Below are 27,801 nucleotides of genomic sequence, written 5' to 3'. Positions count from 1 at the left end.
CCTCAGAAATGACTCTGTGAGTTTTTGAAACGTAATTTGTTCACAAAGGAAGCAACGTCAGTAAAATCACAGCGTCAGTAACGTTTCCTATCTGCTTAGCTGTCAGTTACCTGCCTCACTGTACAGGCTGTACAATATCAAATGGATGGCCTCTGTCTATAGGAAGTGCTCGGTGGGAGTGCGCAGGGATCACTCAGCGATTACTTACAGAACATTACGCTGATGTACATGAAGGATTGGCCTTTGAAAACTTCCTGAACATCAAAATACAAATTAATTAAATGACTCAGGCCATCGCTCACGTGTTAAATCACTTTCCAGTACAAAATGGAGATTTATTATCTTTATTCAATTGAACACAGTTCATATAAGGCAACAATGTAAAAGTACAAAAAAAAACTAGAAACTTCACTTAAACATCGATAAATAACATAAATAATAAAAAGAATGTTACGAGTCTAATGGATGGCAGCCCGATGGGTTCAATGGTCTACATTCTGCTCAACAGAAAGAATGATATGGCAGGGCTAGAAAGCCATTGACTTTTTGGGTGATGATTAACTAGATGTGGTTAGCAGTAGTGCACTAAGAGCTATGTTAATTTGTAACGTATGGTCGTGAAGACCTGATATGGTGTAGATCAGTGCTGGTGGTGGTGGGGGGCTACATGGACCTCTCTAGTGCCTGATGTGCTGCCCCCTAACGGAAGGGAGGCACATATGGTACATACTTGCCCAGCTATGAAAAGCAAAGGCGCTTCTTGATGTTCTGCGACCAACCTATGACACATGTGGCTCACAAACCCGTGATGTGTGGCTCCCGAGTGTCTTCCAGTTTGAGACATAAGCATCAGCTATGAAGAGCAGGTCTCCATATGGAGACTTTTGTGAGTAGCCCAACAAAGAAGAGCAAATCTAAATGGGGGTAAGGTAGGAACCCCTAGATCTTGGTATACTGTCTCGGTGTGATTTATGTGAAAAAGCTTTTGCTGTCATTATACCGGTGTCACTACTGAGAGAGGCAGAAGCTGGATATGGCTTGGGACCCTTTTTCAGAGCTGAATGTGGCTCTCCGGGTCAGAAAGGTTGAGTACCACTGTTTTACGGTTAGGATGGTATATGTACCATATCCAGAATATAATACAAAAACACCAAATAGTGTCAGCTCACCTTTAAAACCCATTTTCACTCTTGCTTCCAATCCTGGCACGGATCTCACTTGGAAACTTGTAGCACAAAAAAAGATCATAAATGATCCAGCAAGGAGAGGAAGTCCACCAGGACTGGTTGACTTCCTTCCCTCGCTGGATCATTTATGGTCTTTTTTATATCCAAAGTATGTGTGTATTGTTATGTATGTTTTATATGTTTTCTCGAACATATTTCTATATTTATGTTCTTTGTCTTCAACATATATCTCTGTAGATCTGTTTTTGGAATATTTTTTCTTTTATTGTTGGCCAAGTCCAAACCAACCCCAAAAATAGTCATGTATTTCTGAATGTAAAGTGCAGTCATCTGACTGAGACCGTATCGGAAATGGAGACCCCCGTGTCATGCCAGGTTCAGCAACACTGATCTCTAGAGTAAAAAGTCATATAGATTGCATGCAAACAAAAGTAAAAAAAAAAGTAAGAAATGCTCTTGATTAGCTTCAATTTGTATGTCAGTATGAAAATTGAAAGGGGTTGTCAGTAGAGATGAGCCGTGGAAGTTCGGTTCGGTGGGTTCATCCGGACTTTAGATAAAGTTCAGTTTGGGACCCGGACTTGACCTGAATCCCAATGGAAGTCACTAATTAGACAATTTGGGTCTCTACCACATGCAGCCAGCCATAAACAGATCACTTCCGGGAGTGGATGGGAAGGGTTTTTCCATTTCTTTTGTTTGGTGCTCACTACATTTGATCATGCTGTTGTTACCCCCAGTGCGAGCCAACCAAACACTGAAAGCAGCTCACACTGTGCTGAGCACCGAGTGTACCCGAGCACAGTGATGCTTGCGCAAGTGGTTTGCATAATTAAATCACCCATTCTCCGAACCCAAACTCTGTTTTTTTCTGTTTGGTACAAACACCAAACCTCAGGTTTGCTCATCTCTAGTTGTCGGTTCTAAGGGGTACTTTGCACACTACGACATCGCAGCTGCGATGTCGGTGGGGTCAAATCGAAAGTGACGCACATCCGGCGTCGCTGTCGACATCGGAGTATGTGAATCCTGTTTACTACGATTAGCGATTGTAAAAGCGCCGAAATCGTATGATCGGTGTAGCGTCGGTCATTTCCATAATTTCGGAAGGACCGATGTTACGATGTTGTTCCTCGTTCCTGCAGCAGCACACATCGCTGTGTGTGAAGCCGCAGGAGCGAGGAACATAGCCTTACCTGCGTCCCGGCTGCAATGAGGAAGTAAGGAGGTGGGCGGGATGTTTACGTCCCGCTCATCTCTGCCCCCCTGCTTCTATTGGCCACCTGCCGTGTGACGTCGCTGTGACGCCACACAAACTTAAAAAGGAGGCGGTTCGCCGGCCAGAGCGACGTCGCAGGGCAGGTAAGTGCATTTGAAGCTGCTGTAGCGATAATGTTCGCTACGGCAGCTATCACAAGATATCGCAGCTGCGACGGGGCGGGGGCTATCGCGCTCAGCATCGCTACCATCGGCTTGAGATGTTGTAGTGTGCAAAGTACCCCTAAGTCTGCAGTCACTCTGTGTCACTCTGTGACTGCAGACTTGTGAATCCTCACATTGCGCACACTTTCCACTGTGAGAATTCTCCAGTGTCAGAGCCAGGAATGGTGGTCATGTGCCTGCAAGTATGCAATGTACATTCCCCCGGACAAAATCTGAATAGATGGCTACATCCTCGCTCAATACATTTGCATTGAACAAGGACACATCCATCCAGTCAGATTCTGGACAGGAGTATTTCCTTTGTCGACATGCTATCGGTGTTCAGTGTAACTTAATGACTACTTGATTCAATAGGTAAGGTAGCCCTTTTTTTCTGCCTACGTATCTGCTGTGACAGAAAAGGAGGCTGGTTTAGCTTTTGAAATTAGACAGCTAGCCCCCCTCACACATAGCACTTGACACAAATTTTGGCAAAGTGTCAATTACAAATTGGAACTATGGCAATACCAGAGAAAGTGTCTTCAGATTTGGGAGCCTTAGAAAATTGAAGTATATTAATTATTTAACTTTCTACTTTTATCATATATAAGGATATTTCTTTTTTTTTCACTGGACAACCCCTTTAAGATATGTAATAAAACAACATATTAGCTGACACTATATTTTGTCTACATGTCTACTACCGCAACTGTTGTATACAGTGCAAATTAGCCCTTGTCAAAGAATGTGCAAATTTGCCTTTGGTAGCACCAATAGTAAAATACTGTGTAACTGTGTTAATATTCTAAGTTCTACTGCCTTGCATAATGCGCAAAAATCTACATTTCCAACTACTCATAATGATCATAGTGTAAGAGTCACCAATAATCCATATTCATCCATTAAGGCAAATATTGCCATATTCCCTTTCATCTTTATATCTACAACTCTCCCATTCAGTCAATACGAATTCAAAAACTTCATCCTAAGTGCCATATTGATACACAAGTAGGTGGATGGCTGAGACAAGAGCCTCATGCTCGATCATCATGTTGACCCTCAGTTTACCGTCTTCTGGTTAAATCTTGGACCCATCACTTTTATTACTGTCCATGCTCTTGCTGCAGCCAGACAGCCTCATAAGCACCTCAGAGGTGGCATTTCCGTGAGATTCGGCTTTCTGCGTCAACAGCATCTCAAATAAAGAACTCATTTCGGAAAGGAAGGTGCTGGCCAGTCTGTTCTCTTGAGACTCATCAGACGCTTTGCCAAACGTCAGGAAGGTTCTGAGATCTTCTTTGTCGGCTGCCGTTATAGTAGGCTCTTGAGTTATTTGATTATTTGGGGTAAAAATATTCTCCTTGTAGTTGTTGGCTAAAGGCAAAGAAAGACGGGCAATCCACGCCGGATCTAGATCACTCAACCGACTGCTCTCTGTACCTGAAATAAAGGTATCTGTTGTAATATAGTTGATCGTATGAAGAATTGATCACACAGCCCACCTTCAGATTGTAGGTTAGAAAATATATGAGTTCAATTACCATATGGCACTTAGGTACGTGTGATAAGGCATTTTTGTAAGTTAGTTTTGTGAGGTCTGATGATATTCTTTATGATTTACATCAAACCTCGATTCCTTAATCATTCAAAATCATGTGTTGAATTACCGTAACTCACCTATAGATGGACCAAACAGAGCCTCCAGATTGTCCTCCACCATCTGATGGGTAGAAGAAAGATCTCCACCTGGTTCAGAATCCAAGTCACCAGCCTCGCTTTCACCATGTCCACTGTCCTTTGTGCTCTGCCAGTCATTGTCTTGTCCAGCATTTCTGAAAGAGTAACATGGACTAACCATCAATTCCTGCAGCTCTTAAAGTAAAAGCAAAAGACATCTCAAAAATATATAGAAAGCTGAGAGAAGTAGTATCGGGGCTTGAACATGAGACAGGGCCACATTGGAGGCGCGAGCCTGACTACCATCAAGTCTATCCTCTAGATAAGGGACAGCACAGGGGCCCCAGCCTAAGAGCCCCTGTTCATCCATACACCCCTGTGACAATTGCGATCTCTGTTCAGTGGTCCCATTGGGGCTTCCATCCGAACCCCAAACAAAACAAGTTTCAGATGTATACACCGACGGGGCCATTGACTATAATGGTGCAGACGGAGTCACCGTGTGCTCCGTCATGCACATTTCTTGGGATTATCCACTTACTGGAGGCGGACACCCAGACACAGTCTACTACTGAATGTCTGGGGGTCCACCTCCAGTAAGTGTATACTCCCAAAAAGTATGCATGACAGAGCACATGGTGACTCCATCTGAAGCATTATAATCCATGGCCCCATTAACGCATACGTCCGAAGCCCATTTTGCGGCGGGTTCACATAGAAGCTCCAATGGGACCACTGAACGGGGATCGGAACGTAGTGTGAAAACAACCATACAGCCACACCTCCAGTGGGTGATGTCTTTAGAAACTATGGGTCCCACTTGAATGACTGCTAGTTGAAAATTTGTACTAAGAAACTTACGGTCATTTTAAAAAATGTTCTTTGTTTTAATATTAATAAACCATATTTTTAGGTACACTATTGAACTTTTTGTTTTAACTTTCATCAGAAGTTATCCTAAAATGTAGTAAATCAAATATTAACATGAACTGAGCAGATTGATTTATAATTTTGAGGGAAAAGGTTCAGTTTAACATCAACCATAACTGTAAAAAAAAGATCTGGTACAAAAATCCAAATATTATACACTGCGGCCAAGTCAATATTACAAAAATGAATGCTAGGTTCTTAGTTAATATTTTGATCAAAATGTATAAGCCCACTGCTATGTACTAGCAAACTACTCTAAAGAATAGCGGTGTTGGGTGACCTTCACCACAACAAAGTGCCAGCAGATTGGAGCCGCTCAGATTCCCCCCATCAACTATGCTCCCAGGAAAAACTCCCAGGACTCGGAGCCATAGCACCCCACATGTTCAGTACCCTGGCTACAATGGCCACCACATCACCAAAACCAAGTGACCTCGCCTTCCATGAGGTCTCAGACCAAAAGCTGAGAAGAAAATAGATGGACATTTTTGGAAGTCTCTTTTAGCGAATATTGACTTATTAGTATGATCGATTCAATACAAATATCTAAAAATGTCAATTCACAAACTGAATTTGTGATTTCAGGGGTCTGATTTTTTATTTTTAAAGTACCTGAACAATGTTTAAATTCTTTTTTATATTCTAGTTTAGAACCTACCCCATTACCCCCATACATGACAACAAATAAAACAAATGGCACCATTGTTTGCATACGAGTGCTATCCATGTTTTTCATGGATAGTTCTAGTACCTGTAAAATGGTGAGTGGGGCCATTCACATTTCCGTGATTTTTTACTGACTGACCAGTCCGTGCAACATTGCGTAGACATGTCCGATATTGATCCGAGTGTTCCATCAAAATTGGCAATACAAGTCTGTGGGTTTGTGAATATAATCGGACAGCACTCAGCTGCTACCTATGAGCTGTCAGAATTTCACAGACTGTTAGGAAAAGGTAGAGAAGCCTTTTTTTAATATATGATAAAAAAAATTGATAAAACTTGGACCAAAAGCCGGAGTTCCACTTGCGCATAACTCGCGTGAGTCTCGCATCGGTATCACCCGACACGGCCTGACGCTCTCCGAACACGAGCGCCTCAGCTGCATGGACATACATGCAGCCAACCAACTCCTGTCAGGAGAGTGTGCGGCCATGCCGGCTGATGCGATGCGAGACTCGCACGAGTCATACGCAAGTGGAAAAGTACCCAAACTGATTAAATTCTGAACTAAATCATTAATGAAACCTGATGTTAGATCACGCTGTCAGAGTTTTATAGCACGACTTAAGGGGCTAACCGATCACATCAGCAGACATGAGCCCACATTAAAGGTACAGACATGGCCATGGACGTATATATACATCCTTGGTCGTGAAGGGATTAAAACAACAACCTGTGTTTACTCCCCCGCTCTAAGTCAAGTGTTGAGTTTCCGCTGCTGCTCCCGGTGTCTCTGATTGTCTGCAGCGCTGACTTCATGTCGATAGAGCTGCAGCCAATCAATGATCTTAGCAGCTCTGAGCAGCTTTTATTGTCAACTCAGACCGGGCTCCGTTATCGGCTACAGCATTATCAATGTCAGTGCTGCAGACAATCACAGACATAGAGACTCAAGGGGGCTTTACACACAACGACATCGCTAACGAAATGTCGTTGGGGTCACGGAATTCGTGACGCACATCCGGCCTTGTTAGCGACGTGTGTGAAACGTACGAACGACCGCTAACGATCAAAAATACTCACCACATCGTTGATCGTTGACACGTCGTTCAAATCCCAAATATCGTTGCTGTTGCAGGACGCAGGTTGTTTGTCGTTCCTGAGGCAGCACACATCGCTACGTGTGACACCCCAGGAACGACGAACAACACCATACCTGCGTCCTCTGGCAATGAAGTGGGCATGTCTTTCCTTCGGCTGCTCTCCGCCCCTCCGCTTCTATTGGCCGCCTGCCGTGTGACGTCGCTGTGACGCCGCACAAACCGCCCCTTTAGAAAAGAGGCAGTTTGCCGGCCACTGCGACGTCGCTAGGCAGGTAAGTACGTGTGACGTGGACTAACGATATTGTGCGCCAAGGCCAGCGATTTGCTTGTGACGCACAAACGACAGGGGCGGGTGCTTTCACGAGCAAAGCAGCCTTTGGAACTGGCCTCGGGAAGGGTGAGTATAGAAGTTTGTATTTTTTCAATCTATCAGAAGCCATGGGACAGTGGTTTTCCAAAAGTGGAAAATCCCTTTAAGTTGTCTCTGACCATCTGAATTAGGAAAACGCTTCAGTAATTTTATGTCTTTAAATTTCAAACTCATGATAAACAAGAGATCCTTCTAGATGCCTGTAAATAGACCGTTGTGCTGAACTTATGTATTATCTAGGGGAGTGCAGCTTCCTTTGAAGACCAGGATGACTGTCGCTATCTACTAATTGAAAGCAAGTTCCTTCATATAGTCAGCCATTATATAATTTCTCACATTACCTGCCAGCTTTAGACGAATACTTATTCCCTCTGTGAAGTGTCTTGGGGTGAACTTGTCCTTGGTGGAGCAGGGACAGGAGCTGAGAAATTTGCTAAAAAGATAATACAAAAAGGAATGTGTTTAATTTTGGTGCGATAATAATTTTGCCAGAAAATGAATAGACACGCTGATAGTAAATATGGCCTCCATTCGGCTGCTCCTTCTGTATCTCAGACGCACAGTTTTCTTCATGTCCAAAATGGTCAATGTAGAAGCTTGGAGAGCACTATAGTAAGTGACAATCATGTCTCCTCGGCTCTTCTCTGTGACAGGACGGTCATGACACCTTCATTAGCATCAGTGCTAGTCCATCCCACATCAATAGGAAGGCAGGAGGAAGATGCTCCTCACTCTGCTTCGGAGGCCATTTTGAGCAGCATGACTAAAAATGCGGAAGGAGGGCCAGTAGACTGGAGGCCATTACATATAGTGACAATACCTTAGAAATGTATACAGGGTTGTCAACTTGACTTTTTATTTCTTTAGACAGCTTATCAAAAAATCACGAACAGACAATATTTTTTACCGACACATTCTAAAATCACAATAAACCATTATGATTATAAGGCCACGTTCACACATTAGTATTTGGTGATTTTTTATACCTCAGCCAAAACCAGGAGTGGGTGATAATACAGCAGTGGTGCCCGTGTTTCTATTATACTTTTCCTCAGTTTTTGTGCCATTCCAGGGTTTGGCTACCAATACTGAGGTAAAAAAAACTCACCAAATACTCAACGTGTGAACATGGCCTAATTCTACAAGTCTACATCCCATAATTCTGATCTGAAGACATCAGCTGCATTCACTGTAAAATGATAATTACAGTCAAAATAATTTATAGAAGTTCCTTCAGCTTAAAAAAATCATGGGCGCCTTTAATTTCTTTTACGAACGGGGTGAAAAAGTGCCCACATTTTACAAACTGTCCTGGAGTTTTAGGGCTCATGCGCACATAACTTCAGAATATTCTGCAGCGATTTGACAGCACATGTGCTTGTCAAATCGCTGCAGAAAGACTGCATAATGGATGCAGTTTTTTGTAAAAAAAACAAAACAAAAAACGATTTCATGCGCTCTGGCTGCTGCCCCCACCATAGACAGAGTGGGAGCTGCATCCAGAATGCAGAAATAATTGACATGCTCATTTTATGAATGCATGGATTTGGGTCAAAATTTTAGCACCCAAATCGCTGCGTTCATAAAAGCATTGTGCGCATGTCTTATGCACAATCTACATAGATTGTGCAGGGGATGCAGGACGCATGCATTTATGCTGCAGTGCAATATGCAGCGTAAATGCATGTGAGTACACAACGTGCACATGAGCCCTTAGGAAGGTTGACAAACCCTGAATGCATAGTCATATTTAGTATGGGGAATTGTGGCGGTCCTGCGGCTTCAGTCGCCACAGGGTACTGCACCTCACTTAAGGTGCAGTATTTATCTCTGGTAAGGAGGGGGTTAATCACCGGTGTTCCACATTCCACATTACATATAGTTTAGGTGCCTTTTCACTGGGGACTGGACTAGGGTAGATAGGGGGGGTGGCCATCACGAAGCATGGGACTTTCCCGATCACCAGGACAACCACCTGGTGGGGCGGGCACCACTTGGGGTAGAAGTAGGAGCAACCTTTACACAATCTCAGTCAAGTCGGGACTTCAGTTCTGGCGACACAACACCACTTTCTTCTCTCTTTTCTTCATGGGGCCCGAGGCTTGGAGCAGGAAACTCAGCCAGGGTTTCTCACTTCTGACAGGGCACCTCTTAGGAAAGAACACTTTCAAGGACCGGTGGCTACCTCTAATTTACCCAGGATTGGCTGGAGCCCAACACGGGGAAGACCGGCACCTCCCGGGCAACCCATGGACAGTGAGTAAAGACCTGGAACCGCACCTACTGTGTCCGTCCCCTTCCTTCATTGCTGGTGCCATCGTCCCGTGCTTTGGCGCCAACGGACACTACTACCACCATCATCCTCCCTGGGACTACCACCATCATCCTCCCTGGGGCCTAGCTTCACCTGTGTAAAGATGAACTATCCTAGCTGCGACATCACCTGGCCCAGAGGACAGCGACCGCAGCGGCGGCTAATACCTCGCTACGTACCGCAGGTGGCGTCACGAGACAACTCCCAACTACCCCCATCATCCCATCCACCATTCATCATCCCCTTTTATTGTACACCTCGGGGCCACGAAGCCAGGCAGGGCCACCCGTGACATCCCAGACCCGGCCCGGCGACGAGTAACGTTTAACCCCCTACCCCGCGGGTGCTACCGAATGGGGCTGGGGAGGATTAATTCAGAGACACTGATAGCCTATTCAGTATAATGTACTCACAGGAGAACTAATATTATTTAGCAATGTTTTAATTTAATACGATCCTCCACCCTGGGACTAGAAAGTGACCATACATTCACTCTACTTGGTGCCCTCTGTTTGGTTTTACTGCCTTCTCTGCTTAGATCATTAATCCTTTCCTCCTACTACCAAGATGTCTTCCTCAGTGGCACTAGAAGGGCAGTGTAAAGTATAAACCATGCCTACCTTTGCCTTTCGACATGATAGGTGCGGTGTACACTTACAATTGCACTCTCCATGCCATGGCTGTCATATTTGAAGCAAGAAAAGCAAAAAGACTTTGTCACCGGGGTTTACAAATGGAGCCAGGGCTTTTAGGCTGACCCAAAGACTGAGGCCCCTGTGCTGCCACTTATCTTGAAGGTAGACTTAATGGTAGCCAGGTTTGAGCCTCCAACGTGGCCCTGTCTCCTGTCCAAGCCTCGATACAACTTCCCCCCCAACCAGGAAGTGGGACGCAAATCCAGTAACAAAAACTCCACTAATAGGCACAGACAAGGGTAAACAAAAACTCATGCAAATAGCACTCAAACACAAAGGAGGGACCGTATGTGCACTAGGGAGTAACGCAAAAGGGGTAAGAGATAAATATAAAACTGGAGGACTCCTACACCACGCAGACCTGCAACTTGTAGAACACCATGCAACTGGATACCCACAGGACCCGAGGAAGCCAAAAGCTATATCCGGCAAACAGCCCCAGAATCCAGAATCTTATAAAGGCTGGAGATGGTGATCAGCAACCTGAGCTCCCAGCAGCTGATCCCAGGCCAGCAGAAATTAACGTCCGCTGTACTGGAGAGCAGTGAAGCCCGAACCAGCCAATGCCCATGACAGGCTGTGCAACTAAAGAATCCAAGGCAGTTTGTCAGACTCTGCACTGTGAACAAAGTCCGACGAACACTGATCTAAGCAGAGGAGTTGCGGGCACCAGGTAGCGTACTACAAATGGGAAATGCTTCATCACTTTTGAACACCAGGGTGTAAAGTCTTTTTAAAAGGAATCTGTCAGCAGGTTTTTGCAATATGATTTTAGAGAAGCATAAAATAGAGCAAGAAAACCTGATTCTAAGGATCTGTCACTTACTGGGCTGCTCATGGTAGTTTTTATAGAATACCTCTATTTTGTCTAGTGTAGATGTAGCAGAGCTAAGTCTTCTGGGCTGTCTATATCCCCGCCAACACCCCTGATTGGCAGCTTCTTGGTGCATTGTCAGCAAGCTGCCTATCCGTGGTGGGGGTGGGGTTACACAGATTAGCCTGACTACTGTGCACATGAGACCTAGTCCAGTACTGTTAATCTCCTGATGAGAAAATACTGATTGTATTGAAGCTATAGTAATACAAACTAATAAGTGACACATCACTGGAATCAGGCTCTCGTGCCCTATATTATGCTACTCTCAGAGACAAGTCAGTTTTTTCTTGGAGCATGGATCACATAATGACATCACACGGATAGCATCCATGTGTCATCCGTGTGACATGTACCGGAAAAAAAATGGAAGATACTGACATGAATGGTTTATTATGTCTAAAAGATGTGCAAAGATCAATATATGAGGAAGCACTACGTGAAAACGCGCATTCGAGGTCTCCTGGCCTGACTGCCTTGTACAGATAACTTTTATAGATAATGTACTGAATTTATATCAGTTCAATGCAGTGTTTTTTGGGGGGTTAATTTTTATAGCCTCAATTGTGCTTTAAAATTGACTTGGAAACATGATTCTTCTTGTCAGTGCAATTACGGTAATGCCAAACATGCACGGGGGAGAGAAGGGTTATTTAAGTGGAGAAAAAAAACATCCAGAGGTTTTGAAAGATAAAATTTTGGTTTGTGTCAACTTTCTTCGATATCCATAACATTTTATTTTTCCGTTTATGGAGGGCCTGGTCGGGGTCCGATGGCCCTGCCTGTGTGTGCTGGCTTCACTTCGCTCCCCGGTCGGTGCCGGCGGGCCAACGCCCGACCCCGGTCCTACGGTTCCGCGTTGCTTCACCACTCCTGCAGACGGCCACCACCGTCTGCCAACCTTGCAGTCAGTGCCTGGGCCACAAACCCAGACACCCAAGTGTTTACTCCTCACTCTTCAAACTCCAAAACTACTCTGACACTTTTCCCGCCACCAGGCCTGTGAACTCCTCGGTGGGTGGGGCCAACCACTTGGCTCCGCCCCACCTGGTATGGACATCAGACACTGGAGGGAGGCAACAAGGGTTTTTGGTTTGGCTGGTGTCACTGTCTAATGGGGTGGAGGTGTTTGTGTGTTATCTGTGACGACCTGGCTAGTCCAGGGCGCCACAACTACTCTATTTAGTTGCCGATAGCAGAGTTTGACAGCAGCATCTAAATGGTTAACAGCAGTTGATTGTTAGTGACAGAAGCCGGCAATGTAATACAGCTGGCATCTAATCCATTTGGAAAGAGCTCAGCTCCTCAGCCACCTCCATGCATCCCGACCCCCTTTATGCATTGTTACTGAGGCTGAGTTTTTAGTCAAAGATCTAAGGGTTTGGCAATTTACCACCACATGAGAGACACCTTAAACCGCCACTTGAGGCGAGATGCTCACCTTGGCTCATGGCACAAGTGGCCCTGCTTACAGATGGAAGACTACTATATGCGATAAATATGACCCATTATTCATTTTGTAAATCTTTAGTCAGCAGAACATATCACATGTAAAATGTTTTATTTGGGTGGCCTTCAGGAAGGAATTGCTGGAGCCCCTGGATGAAGGCAATGTGGGGCAGGATGTGGAATAGCGCCAACTCATACAAGTCTTTCGCCAGATTTTCCTGTCAGTCACCAGTCAATGAAAACTCAATGGTTATTAACATTTTACAGACAATATCTAGTAGCTAAGTTCTGTGTGTCGGATGCTCCATTAAATGTGATGGAAATAATAAGAGTAACTCCCAACCTTTCTGTCAAAATGACTGACACCATGACAGAACTCATCAAACACTATTATAAGTCAATGGAGTCCATTGAGTGACTGAGCTGTTCTCCAAAGGTGGAACAGATCATTACCTTGAGCCATATCTTAAAGTGTTGATGGAGCACCTGGAGAGCAGAAAGGAAGGAGAGCCTTCCCTTCTGCTCTCCAGGGGCTCCATCTACACTTTGGGACTCTCCTTCCCTTCTGCTCTCCAAGTACTCCATTTACACTTTGGGGCTCTCCTTCCCTTCTGCTCTCCAAGTACTCCATTTACAGTCTGGGGCTCTCCTTCTCTTCTACTCTCTAGGTGTTCCATCTACACTTTGGGGCTCTCCTTCCCTTCTGCTCTCCAGGTGCTCCATCTACACTTTGGGATCTACTTCCCTTCTGCTCTCTAGGTGTTACATCAACACTTTGGGGCTCTCCTTCCCTTCCGCTTTCCAGGTTCTCCATCTACACTTTGGGGCTCTCTTTCCCTTCTGCTTTCCAGGTGCTCCATATACACTTTGGGGCTCTCCTTCCCTACTGCTCCCCAGGTGTTCCATCTACACTTTGGGGCTCTCCTTCCCTTCTGCTTTCCAGGTGCTTCATCTACACTTTGGGGCTCTCCTTCCCTTCTGCTTTCCAGGTGCTCCATCTACACTTTGGGGCTCTCCTTCCCTTCTGCTCTCCAGGTGTTCCATCTACACTTTGGGGCTCTCTTTCCTGTCTGCTTTCCAGGAGTTCCATCAACACTTTGGGGCTCTCCTTCCCTTCTGCTTTCCAGGTGCTCCATCTATACTTTGGGGCTCTCCTTCCCTTCTGCTCTCCAGGTGTTCCATCTACACTTTGGGGCTCTCCTTCCCTTCTGCTCTCCAGGTATTCCATCTACACTTTGGGGCTCTCCTTCCCTTCTGCTCTCCAGGTGTTCCATCTACACTTTGGGGCTCTTCTTCCCTTCTGCTCTCCAGGTGTTCCATCTACACTTTGGGGCTCTTCTTCCCTTCTGCTTTCCAGGTTCTCCATCTACATTTTGGGGCTCTCTTTCCCTTCTGCTTTCCAGGTGTTCCATATACACTTTGGGGCTCTCCTTCCCTACTGCTCCCCAGGTGTTCCATCTACACTTTGGGGCTCTCCTTCCCTTCTGCTTTCCAGGTGCTTCATCTACACTTTGGGGCTCTCCTTCCCTTCTGCTTTCCAGGTGCTCCATCTACACTTTGGGGCTCTCCTTCCCTTCTGCTCTCCAGGTGTTCCATCTACACTTTGGGGCTCTCTTTCCCTTCTGCTCTCCAGGTGCTCCATCTACACTTTGGGATCTACTTCCCTTCTGCTCTCTAGGTGTTACATCAACACTTTGGGGCTCTTCTTCCCTTCTGCTTTCTAGGTGCTCCATCTACACTTTGGGGCTCTCCTTCCCTTCTGCTCTCCAGGTGTTCCATCTACACTTTGGGGCTCTCTTTCCCTTCTGCTCTCCAGGTGCTCCATCTACACTTTGGGATCTACTTCCCTTCTGCTCTCTAGGTGTTACATCAACACTTTGGGGCTCTTCTTCCCTTCTGCTTTCCAGGTTCTCCATCTACACTTTGGGGCTCTCTTTCCCTTCTGCTTTCCAGGTGTTCCATATACACTTTGGGGCTCTCCTTCCCTACTGCTCCCCAGGTGTTCCATCTACACTTTGGGGCTCTCCTTCCCTTCTGCTTTCCAGGTGCTTCATCTACACTTTGGGGCTCTCCTTCCCTTCTGCTTTCCAGGTGCTCCATCTACACTTTGGGGCTCTCCTTCCCTTCTGCTCTCCAGGTGTTCCATCTACACTTTGGGGCTCTCTTTCCCGTCTGCTTTCCAGGTGTTCCATCAACACTTTTGGGCTCTCCTTCCCTTCTGCTTTCCAGGTGCTCCATCTATACTTTGGGGCTCTCTTCCTTTCTGCTCTCCAGGTATTCCATCTACACTTTGGGGCTCTCCTTCCGTTCTGCTCTCCAGGTGTTCCATCTACACTTTGGGGCTCTCCTTCCCTTCTGCTCTCCAGGTGTTCCCTCTACACTTTGGGGCTCTCCTTCCCTTCTGCTCTCCAGGTGTTCGTTCCATCTACACTTTGGGGCTCTCCTTCCCTTCTGCTCTCCATGTGTTCCATCTACACTTTGGGGCTCTCCTTCCCTTCTGCTCTCCAGGTGTTCCATCTAAACTTTGGGGCTCTCCTTCCCTTCTGCTCTCCAGGTGTTCCATCTACACTTTGGGGCTCTCCTTCCCTTCTGCTCTCCAGGTGTTCCATCAACACTTTGGGGCTCTCCTTCCCTTCTGCTCTCCAGGTATTCCATCTACACTTTGGGGCTCTCCTTCCATTCTGCTCTCCAGGTGTTCCATCTACACTTAGGGGCTCTCCTTCCCTTCTGCTCTCCAGGTGTTCCCTCTACACTTTGGGGCTCTCCTTCCCTTCTGCTCTCCAGGTGTTCCATCTACACTTTGGGGCTCTCCTTCCCTTCTGCTCTCCATGTGTTCCTTCTACACTTTGGGGCTCTCCTTCCCTTCTGCTCTCCAGGTGTTCCATCTACACTTTGGGGCTCTCCTTCCCTTCTGCTCTCCATGTGTTCCTTCTACACTTTGGGGCTCTCCTTCCCTTCTGCTCTCCAGGTGTTCCATCTACACTTAGGGGCTCTCCTTCCCTTCTGCTCTCCAGGTGTTCCATCTACACTTTGGGGCTCTCCTTCCCTTCTGCTCTCCATGTGTTCCTTCTACACTTAGGGGCTTTCTATCCCTTCTGCTCTCCAGGTGTTCCCTCTACACTTTGGGGCTCTCCTTCCCTTCTGCTCTCCAGGTGTTCCATCTACACTTTGGGGCTCTCCTTCCCTTCTGCTCTCCATGTGTTCCTTCTACACTTTGGGGCTCTCCTTCCCTTCTGCTCTCCAGGTGTTCCATCTACACTTTGGGGCTCTCCTTCCCTTCTGCTCTCCATGTGTTCCTTCTACACTTTGGGGCTCTCCTTCCCTTCTGCTCTCCAGGTGTTCCATCTACACTTAGGGGCTCTCCTTCCCTTCTGCTCTCCAGGTGTTCCATCTACACTTTGGGGCTCTCCTTCCCTTCTGCTCTCCATGTGTTCCTTCTACACTTTGGGGCTCTCCTTCCCTTCTGCTCTCCAGGTGTTCCATCTACACTTTGGAGCTCTCCTTCCCTTCTGCTCTCCATGTGTTCCATCTACACTTTGGGGCTCTCTTTCCCTTCTGCTTTCCAGGTGTTCCATATACACTTTGGGGCTCTCCTTCCCTACTGCTCCCCAGGTGTTCCATCTACACTTTGGGGCTCTCCTTCCCTTCTGCTTTCCAGGTGCTCCATCTACACTTTGGGGCTCTCCTTCCCTTCTGCTCTCCAGGTGTTCCATCTACACTTTGGGGCTCTCTTTCCCATCTGCTTTCCAGGTGTTCCATCAACACTTTTGGGCTCTCCTTCCCTTCTGCTTTCCAGGTGCTCCATCTATACTTTGGGGCTCTCCTTCCTTTCTGCTCTCCAGGTATTCCATCTACACTTTGGGGCTCTCCTTCCGTTCTGCTCTCCAGGTGTTCCATCTACACTTTGGGGCTCTCCTTCCCTTCTGCTCTCCAGGTGTTCCCTCTACACTTTGGGGCTCTCCTTCCCTTCTGCTCTCCAGGTGTTCCATCTACACTTTGGGGCTCTCCTTCCCTTCTGCTCTCCATGTGTTCCATCTACACTTTGGGGCTCTCCTTCCCTTCTGCTCTCCAGGTGTTCCATCTACACTTTGGGGCTCTCCTTCCCTTCTGCTCTCCAGGTGTTCCATCTACACTTAGGGGCTCTCCTTCCCTTCTGCTCTCCAGGTGTTCCCTCTACACTTTGGGGCTCTCCTTCCCTTCTGCTCTCCAGGTGTTCCATCTACACTTTGGGGCTCTCCTTCCCTTCTGCTCTCCATGTGTTCCTTCTACACTTTGGGGCTCTCCTTCCCTTCTGCTCTCCTGGTGTTCCATCTACACTTTGGGGCTCTCCTTCCCTTCTGCTCTCCATGTGTTCCATCTACACTTTGGGGCTCTCCTTCCCTTCTGCTCTCCAGGTGTTCCATCTACACTTTGGGGCTCTCCTTCCCTTCTGCTTTCTAGGTGCTCCATCTACACTTTGGGGCTCTCCTTCCCTTCTGCTCTCCAGGTGTTCCATCTACACTTTGGGGCTCTCCTTCCCTTCTGCTCTCCAGGTGTTCCATCAACACTTTGGGGCTCTCCTTCTCTTCTGCTCTCCAGGTGTTCCATCTATACTTTGGGGCTCTCCTTCCTTTCTGCTCTCCAGGTATTCCATCTACACTTTGGGGCTCTCCTTCTGTTCTGCTCTCCAGGTGTTCCATCTACACTTTGGGGCTCTCCTTCCCTTCTGCTCTCCAGGTGTTCCATCTACACTTTGGGGCTCTCCTTCCCTTCTGCTCTCCAGGTGTTCCATCTACACTTTGGGGCTCTCCTTCCCTTCTGCTCTCCAGGTGTTCCATCTACACTTTGGGGCTCTCCTTCCCTTCTGCTCTCCAGGTGTTCCATCAACACTTTGGGGCTCTCCTTCCCTTCTGCTTTCTAGGTGCTCCATCTACACTTTGGGGCTCTCCTTCCCTTCTGCTCTCCAGGTGTTCCATCTACACTTTGGGGCTCTCCTTCCCTTCTGTTCTCTTTTGGGTTACATGCACACACAACAATCAGTTATGATAATATAACCACCTAAAATTTTGTAGATTCCTTTAAACTGCTGCAGTATGGACGCCACAAGACCTTTTATGTTCTGTGTTTCAACTGAAAAAAAAAAAAAGATATGGACCGATGTTCTGGGCTACCTGGCACCAAGACATTAGTAGCAAATCCTCTTAGAGCAACTGTAAGGCTATGTCAGCTTTAATTTGGCAGCTTTTTATCCTTAAGTAGCTTTGCCGCTATTTGTGGGTTTGTTTTCGCGGTAGATTCATCAACATCTTTTCCTTATATCTTTTGTTAAGACAGCAAGCAGCTAAAAACTGCTCGAAGAATGAACAAATTGCTTCTTTTAACCACTCCAGGGTTTCCGAATCCTGAAGCGGTTAAAAGAAGTAGCAAATGGCTGAACATGTGCATAACAATGCCGTTTTGATATTGCTGTCTATTTTGTCAATTTTTCTAGATGGCTTTGTGCCACTTTTTCATGCGTATTAAACATCTGAATAAAAATGTTGTGAAAGGGGCCCCAAAGTGGATTAGCTTAGGGGAACATATGGTCGCACATGCTGGACATATTTAATTGAAAATAAGTGTTTAAATATATTTTATTAAATGGTAATAATGTAATTGGCAAATTAAATATTTAATAATTTCATGATTTATGATGGACTGCACCCCGGGGTGCGCTCTCCAGGACCTTTTAATACCTAAGGTCCGCCCCAAACATCATGTCACACAAGATGGCGCCGACAGGTGAGTGGCACATCATCAGTGATGTTACCAGTGGCCTATCCGGACCCGCCACGTCACTAATGACACAACCGCAGCACCGCCCCAAACACCCTACCAGTCATTGTTACAAGACCAATGATGAGGTGCCAGGTCATTGGGGAAGGATTCTGTGAGCCAGTCCAGAGTGGCCACATCATCAGGGGACCTGACGCTATCCAGCCTATCAGGCCCTGCCACATCACGGACATGCCCAGTGAAGTCTTCACCAGACTTAAGGGTGCTTTACAAGCTGCGACATCGCTAGGGATTGTTAGCGATGTCACGAGCGTTAGCACCTGCCCCTGTCGGTGGTGCGATATGTGGTGATCGTTGCCGTAGCGAACATTATCGCTACGGCAGCGTCACACGAACATACCTTGTCAGCGACGTCGCTGTGACCGCCGAACAATCCCTCCCTCAAGGGGGAGGTGCGTTCAGCGTCATAGTGTCGTCACTGCGGCGTCTCTAAGCGGCCGGCCAATAGAAGCGGAGGGGTGGAGATGAGCGGGACGTAACATCCCGCCCACCTCCTTCCTTCCGCATTGCCGGTGGACGCAGGTAAGGAGATGTTCGTCGTTCCTGTGGTGTCACACATAGCGATGTGTGATGCCGCAGGAACGATGAACAACATCGTACATGTGGCAGCAGCGATATTAAGGAAAGGAGCGACTTGTCAACAATCACCGTTTTTTAACGATTTTTCGATCGTTGATCGTCGCTCCTTGGTGTCACACACTGCGATGTCGCTACCATTGCTGGATGTGGGTCACTAATAACGTGACCCTGACGATATATCGGTAGCGATGTCGCACCGTGTAAAGCACCCTTTATCCTCAGATACTGCACTAAGTGTGTGAGCATGCTCAGTAGCCTGAACTGAGGACTTGGCCTCAGGAATGGAACTAACAGGCTGAGCATGCTCTCTAGGCGAAACACTGGACATAGGCTCTGGCTGGGGTAAATTGGCACAAGCATGTGCACTAGCCGCCTCTCCACACTTAGGCGTGGAGGAATAAGCAGCCAGCTGGGCAACCCGAGGCACGGCCAAAATCGAAATCCGACGCCTGGGCATAAAGGGAACAGCAGCAGGCTGCTTGCAGCTACGGCGCCTCCGATTTGTAACAGATTGTGTCAGGATCCACTTCAAAAAAGTGCCATGCACATTCTGTTTCCCCCCCAACAGATTTCCAAAACCTCTTCATTATTGAACAGCAAAGTGCATTAGCCATAAAAATGAAGTAGGAGAGTTTTTGAAAAGTTTCTCTAAAAAAAAAAGTCCTCAAAAACATCTCATAGCCCGATGTTCCATTTACGCAGACTGTCCAGTGGCGGAAAACGATCGCTTGTCGTTTAAACGCTTTTTTACACAAGCAGACCAAAACAAATGATGCACGCTGAGATATATGTTTACACAATGATCTTTTGCGCTGCACAAAGGATCATTTCACCCAATGAAGGAACATTTTGCTTATTCATCAGTTGGTCGGCAGCCTCTTTACCCTGCAAAATGATGATGAAGTGACCGTTTTTAAAAAATGCTCCTTCTCTATTATCTTGCAGGGTAAATGCATCTTCAAGGAAACCTGTCAGATCCCTTGTGCCATCAATACCAGCAGCATTCACATCTTTATGTCAAAATTCCTTTCCAAATCAGCCCTGTATAACATCAATCTCTAAAATCAATGTGTCAAAAAAGGATGTATTACCTCCGTTTTTTCATATGCAAATTAGGGCCATGACTAGTTGAAGGGCCATTGTTTTCCCAGACTAGTCTGCCCAGTTTCCATGTTATCACACTCTTGTTAGAATGATGACAAGATTTTCATGATAGCCAGTTCCCAGAAATCTTGCGCATGCGCACGGATCATTTCGGCAGATTCAGTGTACCTCAGATGCAGGGTGCACACATCCTGACTTCAGAGAGGTGCACTGTGCATGATTGGAAAACAGCACTGCCAGGAGCCAGGGTCATTGCAGCGCCTGGAAATCTTGCGCATACGCAAGGCTTATATCGGCAGGTTCAGTGTACTTCAGATGCAGGGTGTACACGTCCTGACTTCATAGAGGTGCACTGCGCATGGTTGGAAAACAGCACTACTAGGAGCCAGCATCATTGCAACTCTTGGAAGTCTTGCGCATGCGCACCGCTCATTTCAACAGTATTACTGTGTGTCAGAAGCAGGATGTATGCATCCTGGAAGTGCAGAAGCTGTTTTCCGATCATGCACAGTGCGCCTCTCTGAAGTCAGGGCATGTACACTCTGCATCTGGGGTACACTGGCCCAGCCAAAATGAGCCGCAGGCATACGCAAGATTCCCGGGAGCTGGCTATAATGCCGGCTAGCGGAAATTTTGTCATCACTCCAACAGGGGTGTGATAACATGGAAAGAAGGTGGACTAGTCTCGGGAAACAACGGCCCTTCATCTAATCAAGGCCCTAATTTGTATATGAAAGATGGAAGTAATACATGCTTTTTTATACATTGATTTTAGAGAATTACTGTATGTTATACAGGGCTGGTTAGGAAGGGAACTTTGAGGTGCAAATGTGAATGCTGCTAGCTTGGATGGCATAAGTCACCTGACAGGTTCCCTACAAAGTGCTAATCTTATGCTGATCCAGAATAACAGAGCTGTATTCATAACTCTCCAGAGAAGACATCTCTCTGCATGCCTGGTTTATTGTCTGCACTAAGCTTACTCTGGTTATTACCTCTCTGAATATTGTAATCTTTATAATACCCTTTCTGAACTTTGTTAGGGAAAATTTAGGTTTAACAGATTGATTTATGAATGCACCTCTGAAGCATAATTCACGCTGTAGCTCAGGATCAGTACAAGATGAGTATTACAAAGTATTTACAAACTTATTCAACATTGTATATACTGTATGTTACAGGCAATGTATGAAAACCCGGCATTCTATAGAATACCTAGGCAATGTATACAATCCCTGTCGTTTTCAGGCAAGGTATGAAATATCTGTGTTGTTCTATACTTTCCCTACGCATTACATAAAATGTCTAGGTATTATAAAGAATGACAAGAACTTCTCAGGGTAAAGTCTGATATAATGCCCTGATTGGAAAAGTTAGCCATTACATAAAATGCCTAGGTGCCCAGATTGGAAAAGTTAGCCATTACATAAAATGTCTAGGTGCCCAGATTGGAAAAGTTAGCCATTACATAAAATGTCTAGGTATTATAAAGAATGACAAGAACTGTTCAGGGCAAAGTCTGATATAATGACCAGATTGGAAAAGTCTTTATTAACAAACAGTGAAAAAAACTAATGAAAAAAGTAAGAAACAGTCAAAAAACTAATGAAAGAAGAAATCCTAAATGAACAACAGGATATCTTTACTGGGAAAAACAGAAGTGTCATTCCTGACTATTAGTGATTAATAACAAACAGTCAAACACATGAAAGAAGAAATGCAAAATGAACAACAGGATATCTTTGCTGGGAAAAAAAAAAGGAATCAGAAGTGTCATTCCTGACTATTTGTTGCAGCACGGGAGGCTACAATGGCCTTTTAATGCTAAGGGCAACTGAGCCAGTTTCACAGATCTTCTGCTGCCTACTCTGTCCACCTACGTTTAGACGGACCACCCCTGTAGTATTATACACTCCGCCTGTTTGTCATTTAGGTATTCTATAGAATGACTAGGAAATGTATGAATATCTGATGTATTTCATACTTTGACAACCCATTTCCGGCATTGTATACATTGCCTAGGTATTCTATAGAATGCCTGTTTTTACACATTGCCGGTAACATGTACACTAGATTATATCTGCAAGTGAATTTACTGTATATAATAATATCTGAGCTACTCTCAGGACAATATCTATTGTTTGTCAAGACTTCCTGTTAATTGTTGTTCTGCAGTAACTCAAAAGTTATTGCAGGTGCTATATTTTTTTTTCAAAAATTTACAGGAATTAATACTTTAATTAACTGTTTCAAATATAAAGAGATTTAAAATGTTTTCTGAGACAACTTGTCTCATTATAGACAGCACTTTTACTATAAAAGTCACCTCTCAGGACTCGTAATGAGTGAATGCTTAAATATTTGTGTTCGGATTATGCGTACCAAATACCTAGTACTTATTGGTCACGAATAACGAACTTAATGCAAGTCAATGGGGAACCCAAGCATTTTTCTTGAAGATTTGCCGGTTCCCCATTGACTTGCATTAGGTTCGTTATTTGTGACAAATATTGGAGTAGTACAAGGCATTCGGTGCGAATTATCCGAGCCCGAAAATGTAATATTCGCTTATCGCTATTCAAGACCCCAAATAATGATTGCAAAATGTAAGGGGTTGTCCAGAAACAAGCAACATGGTTGCATTCTTCAAGAAACAGCACCATATCTCTCCATGGGTTGCATCTGGTCTCTCCAATGGTGTTAATAATGCTGAGTTGTAATACTACCCACCACCTGAAGGCAGGAGTGGCACTTTTTCTGAAAGCCATGTTTTTCTAATCTTAGGCAATCTCTTTAAAGGAAACCTGTCACCAGATTTTGGCTTTCTAACCTAAAACTAGCACCTTAAGCAACACCTGTGCTGCATTCCATGACCCCCTGACCCCTCTTGTAGACCCCAAAAATACCTTTATAAAATCTCCGCCCTGTATGTAAATTGTCCGGTCCAGTCCAATGGGTGTCCTAATCTGCGCCTTCTGTCCCTGTCCCTCCTTTCACCCTCCTCATGTGATGATTGACGTGGATAACGCCTTGGACGTCATCCATGTAGGCTCTCGGATTGTGCAGGTGCACTTTTCTCTGCCCTGTTGCAGCCGAAACTGAAAATATTGGTGCACCTGTGCGAACCGGCGAGTTCTCTGTGCAAGCGCAAGATTTTGCTGGCTATGTGGATGAAGCAGGTGATATCATCCACATCGCCATGCAAAATCTTGCACCTGCGCAGAGAACTCGCCGGTTCGCACAGGCGCACCAATATTTTCAGCTTTGGCTGCAACAGGGCAGAGCAGAGAGCACATGCACTTGCCGAGAGTATGGAGATTTTGCCCACCTACATGGATGGCGTCCGAGGCGTCATCCACATGAATCAGCACAGGAGGGGGCGAGGAGGTGCAGATTAGGATGCCCATTTGACCGGATTGGTCAATTTAGATTGCGAATTGAATTATTGACCTACTATGTAATATATCGATATCCTTCGTCTGTGAAAGTGGACACCTCTGCTTTTTGCTCTGATCTCAAGTTGGTGACTTCCTCCTATGACATCTGTGGGCCCTACTTGAATATCTCACCTATGGTACCTATCTCTTACCCCAGGAACAGGGTCTGTCAAGCACCCCTATAAGTGGAGAGATTGTCATACAGGCCAAGCTGTCTACATTTTTTTAAACTACCGAAGAAACAAATTGAGAGAGACACACATGCGCACCACCTCCCTACTGACAGCAAAATAGATGAACATCTCAGTGGTGAGACCCTCATACATTTGTAATTTCACTGTTTCTGGTATTGCATTCCCTTGAATGAGGCTGGGTGTCAATATCGGATACAGTCTAAGGACAAGCGTGGAACCATTCCAGGAAGAAGGCCGCCATGGAACCACCATTTCTTACATAAGAGTACTATTTAAAGCTGATGATCTCAGACAATTGTCAAACCTCCCTATGATTCAGTCACAATGACAGATGACGTCACAAACTGTGATGTTTCTTATCAGTATAGAATAGCTTGAACTTTGGGAAATAATGACTTTGTGGTTTCTATTTAATGCTTGTACTGACGTCTTGAATTCAGAGCTGTAAATAGAAACTGTGTTGAAATGCGTCGAAGGGGAAATTTCTTAAAATCCATTATTATTTGAAGTCATGTCTGATCACTGTACTTCCTTCCTTGGTCATTTTTGGCTATTAGTCACTCAAATTATATGTTGAGACTGGTAAATGAAAGTCAATTGGAAGGAGTAGAGCCTTAAAGGGATTTTTTAAGAAATATTTCCCTTTTAGGACATATGGACATCATAGAGAGAGGCCCACAGCCTCACTTTCCCCTCTATTAATCAGAAAGTTTGGCAGACCCACAGGGGGTTTCCATGAATATGCAACCCTTTTAATTTAGGACAAGTACATAAACTAAATACAAGTTGAATGCTGATAAATATAATAAGAACTTGCTCTCACCTGTACGTGTGGGGATTGCATTGTGAGTTCCACCGCCTCTTTTTCCGCCAGTGCTACCATAGACAAGCGTACCAGGCTTCTTATTATTTGTTCTTTAGAAGTTTGCTCTATGTTCTTTTGACGTCTCAGAGTTGGGGATGTGGCTGGTGAAAAGTCCACTTCATTGAATATGATGGGTTCCGATGGATTGGGTTCATCATATGCTCTTATTTGGGGACTTCCCGGATTTTTTAATGTTTTGTTGCTTGCAGGAAGGGTTGCATGTGTGTCTTGAAGGTTCTCTCTTGAGCAACTTCTCTGTCTTTGGTACTGTAGAGTTCGGCAAACAGAGGGGGGCAAAGAGAAAGAGTGTTCTAAGTCTGTAGTATCTTCTCTAAGAGTATCGGGGTTATGCTGGTTTCTTAGTGTACGGTAAAGAGTAGGTGTTAGATGAAAAGGAGTATGCAAGGTTTCATCTTCTAGCATTTTGTCACCATCATCTGGGCCAGGAAATGGTTTGGCTTCTTCTATTGGCGTGACAGGTTGTTGTTGTTGCCTACCTCTGAGCACTGGAACCACATGGATATCTGCCTTTTGGATTTGTCTTTGGGGTCTTCTCGGTTGCTTCCTATAAGCTGATTCTTCTTCCCTACAATTGTAAGCTCTATTGTCCTTTCTGTCCACTCGACAAAAGGACATCACAAGAGCTAAAATCAGAAGACATATAGCCAAAAGGACAGCCAGACAAATAACAATCACCATGGATAAGCTTAATTTACCATTGGATTCGCTTGCTGAATTTTTTAGATGGTCCAAGTGGCTACTAAACATAACATGAAGAAGAGCTTTGACCTCCTGATAAGGAGTTCCACAATCTCTGACAGTGATTTCCAAGTCAAAAGTATTTCCAATGAGGTTACTAGCATTGCTTGCATTTAGGTATATATGTCCAAGATGTTCATCCATAATAAACAAGGCTTTGTGGTTACCTGCCAGATGGTAGAGAAGTTTAGCATTTTCCTCTGAGTCTTCGTCAGTAGCCACCACTTGATATAATGGGTGTACATTTAGTTTTGCTGTTTCTGATAATATTTCATCTGATGTATATCCAAAAGCTTCAGAATTAGTAACTTCCATTGCAGAAAGAAAATACCCTGTCTCAGCATTCACAAGGACGGTAATGCTGGCCTGACCTCTCTTAAGTTTTGGTTGCACGATCAATGGACTATTATCATTTTTGTCTTTTACAAATACTTTAACAGAAGTATTGCTGCATAGTCTTGGGTCCCCATTATCTTCTGCTTGAACTAAGAAATTAATTTCTTTCATTTCCTCATAGTCTATAGACTTAAGAATTACAATTTCTCCTGTTCTGGAGTGGATTGAAACCAATGAAGATAGTTGTATTCCATAGATGACCGAGTTAATAATACTGTATGTGACTTCAGCATTATGTCCTTCATCAATATCATGAGCATTTAAAGTTAGAAGATGATTGAGAGGACCACTGTTTTCATCTAGGAAAACATCATAGCTTGGCCTCTCGAAAATAGGAGGATTGTCATTTGCATCACTAACACGGATTTTTAAAGATTTCGTAGCAGAAAATGAGGGCTCACCTTGATCTTTAGCTTGAATGGTTAATTCATACTCATCCCACTTCTCTCGGTCCAGTATGGCATTGGTTATTAAAATATAACTGTTACCATTAGATTTCTGCAACCTAAAATGTTCATGGTCTTGAGCTAAATGGCAGTGCACCAGTCCATTCTCACCAGAATCCGGATCGTTGAGCATAATCAGAGCTACAAAACTGCCCAATGGAACGGCCTCAGATACCACGATCTCTGAAGAATCCTTGGAAGCCCAAGTGACTTTGATATCCGGTGCATTGTCATTAATATCTAAAACTTTAATGACCACTTTACAGTGGGTAGGGATAGGATTAGGTCCTAAATCCTTTGCCTGCACATCTAATTCATAAGAACGTCTTTCCTCATGATCAAGTGACTTTTTCAGAACAATTCCACCTGATTTAGGGTCAATGGTGAACATATTGAGGACATGTTGAGGATTATGTTTACTCAATGAGAACTCAATTTCCCCATTTGGACCTTGGTCTGGGTCAGTGGCAGTAAGATTTATAAGGAGTGTTCCAGGTGAGGTGTCTTCTAAGACTTCTAGAATAATAGAGCTTTCTCCAAAAGTTGGGCTGTTATCATTAGAGTCCAAGACATTAATCTTGACTTGGACAGTCCCAGATTTTGGTGGATGCCCTCCGTCCACAGCAGTTAGAAAAAGGTTAAAAGAAGATTGCTGTTCCCTGTCCAATTCCTTTACCACTACTAATTCTGGATGTTTATTACCATCAGAACCAGAAGTAATATTTAAAATGAAGTGGTCATTGGGTGAAAGGGTATACATCTTTACTCCATTGCTGCCACTATCGGGGTCCCAAGCTTTGTCAAGAGGGATTCTTGTCCGTAGAGAAGCACTCTCTGAAATCTCCATATCCAGTTCCGGTTTGGGAAATATTGGTTCATTGTCATTGATATCCAAAACCTCAATTTCCACATGTACTAAGGACAAGACCTTGGTTGCTAAGACATTAAAAGACAAGATGCAATGTCCATGAAGGTGACAAAGCTGTTCTCTGTCCAGACGTCCTGTAGTCATCAACGATCCACTATTTAAGCCTACTTGAACTGGAAAAAAGTGACTCTCCTGCATGATCTGATATTCTTCATTTAAATCCTTTATCCAGCCCGGTACATCAGATATGTGTCCAATAATTGTGCCGACGGGTACTTCTTCTTTGACTCGAAATCTCACCATTAAAGAAGATGAATTCTTGCAATAGATTTTGTGGTAGGAGCAAATAAGTAGAAGAAGATAGATATGGCTGACGACCTTAAGAATCCCATCCATGGTTCCTCACAACAAATAAAAAAAAATTAAAAGTCTTTTCGAAATTTGAGGATCAACAGGAGGTCCTCAAGGTCTTCTTTTTCATCTCACATTGGATTGCATGTAGTCTGCCGTACAGACTAGGTCTGTAACTTCTCACAGGGCTGCAGGCATTTACACAATTCAGTGTGGCCAGACAAAAGGTTATGCATGATGTAGGGAAGAATAGTAAAGCAAATTAACGCGGGGAGGGGAAATGTGCCAGAAAGTTATGACTTGT

General features: G+C 45.0%; 1 protein-coding gene across 1 annotated transcript; it reads right to left on the bottom strand.

Moving 5' to 3' along the window:
• Positions 1-363: 363 nt before the first annotated feature.
• PCDH12 (protocadherin 12) lies at positions 364-27,678 on the bottom strand. Its single transcript, XM_075344383.1, has 4 exons — positions 24,636-27,678; positions 7,694-7,785; positions 4,287-4,441; positions 364-4,049 (listed from the first exon to the last, which is right to left on the bottom strand). The coding sequence occupies exons 1-4, from the start codon at positions 27,540-27,542 to the stop codon at positions 3,688-3,690; spliced, it is 3,516 nt and encodes a 1,171-aa protein (XP_075200498.1). The 5' UTR covers positions 27,543-27,678; the 3' UTR covers positions 364-3,687.
• Positions 27,679-27,801: the final 123 nt, after the last annotated feature.

The sequence above is a fragment of the Anomaloglossus baeobatrachus genome, chromosome 4 (genome assembly GCF_048569485.1).
Source record: "Anomaloglossus baeobatrachus isolate aAnoBae1 chromosome 4, aAnoBae1.hap1, whole genome shotgun sequence".
Lineage (NCBI taxonomy): Eukaryota > Metazoa > Chordata > Amphibia > Anura > Aromobatidae > Anomaloglossus > Anomaloglossus baeobatrachus.
This window is presented reverse-complemented; position numbering and strand designations above follow the sequence as displayed.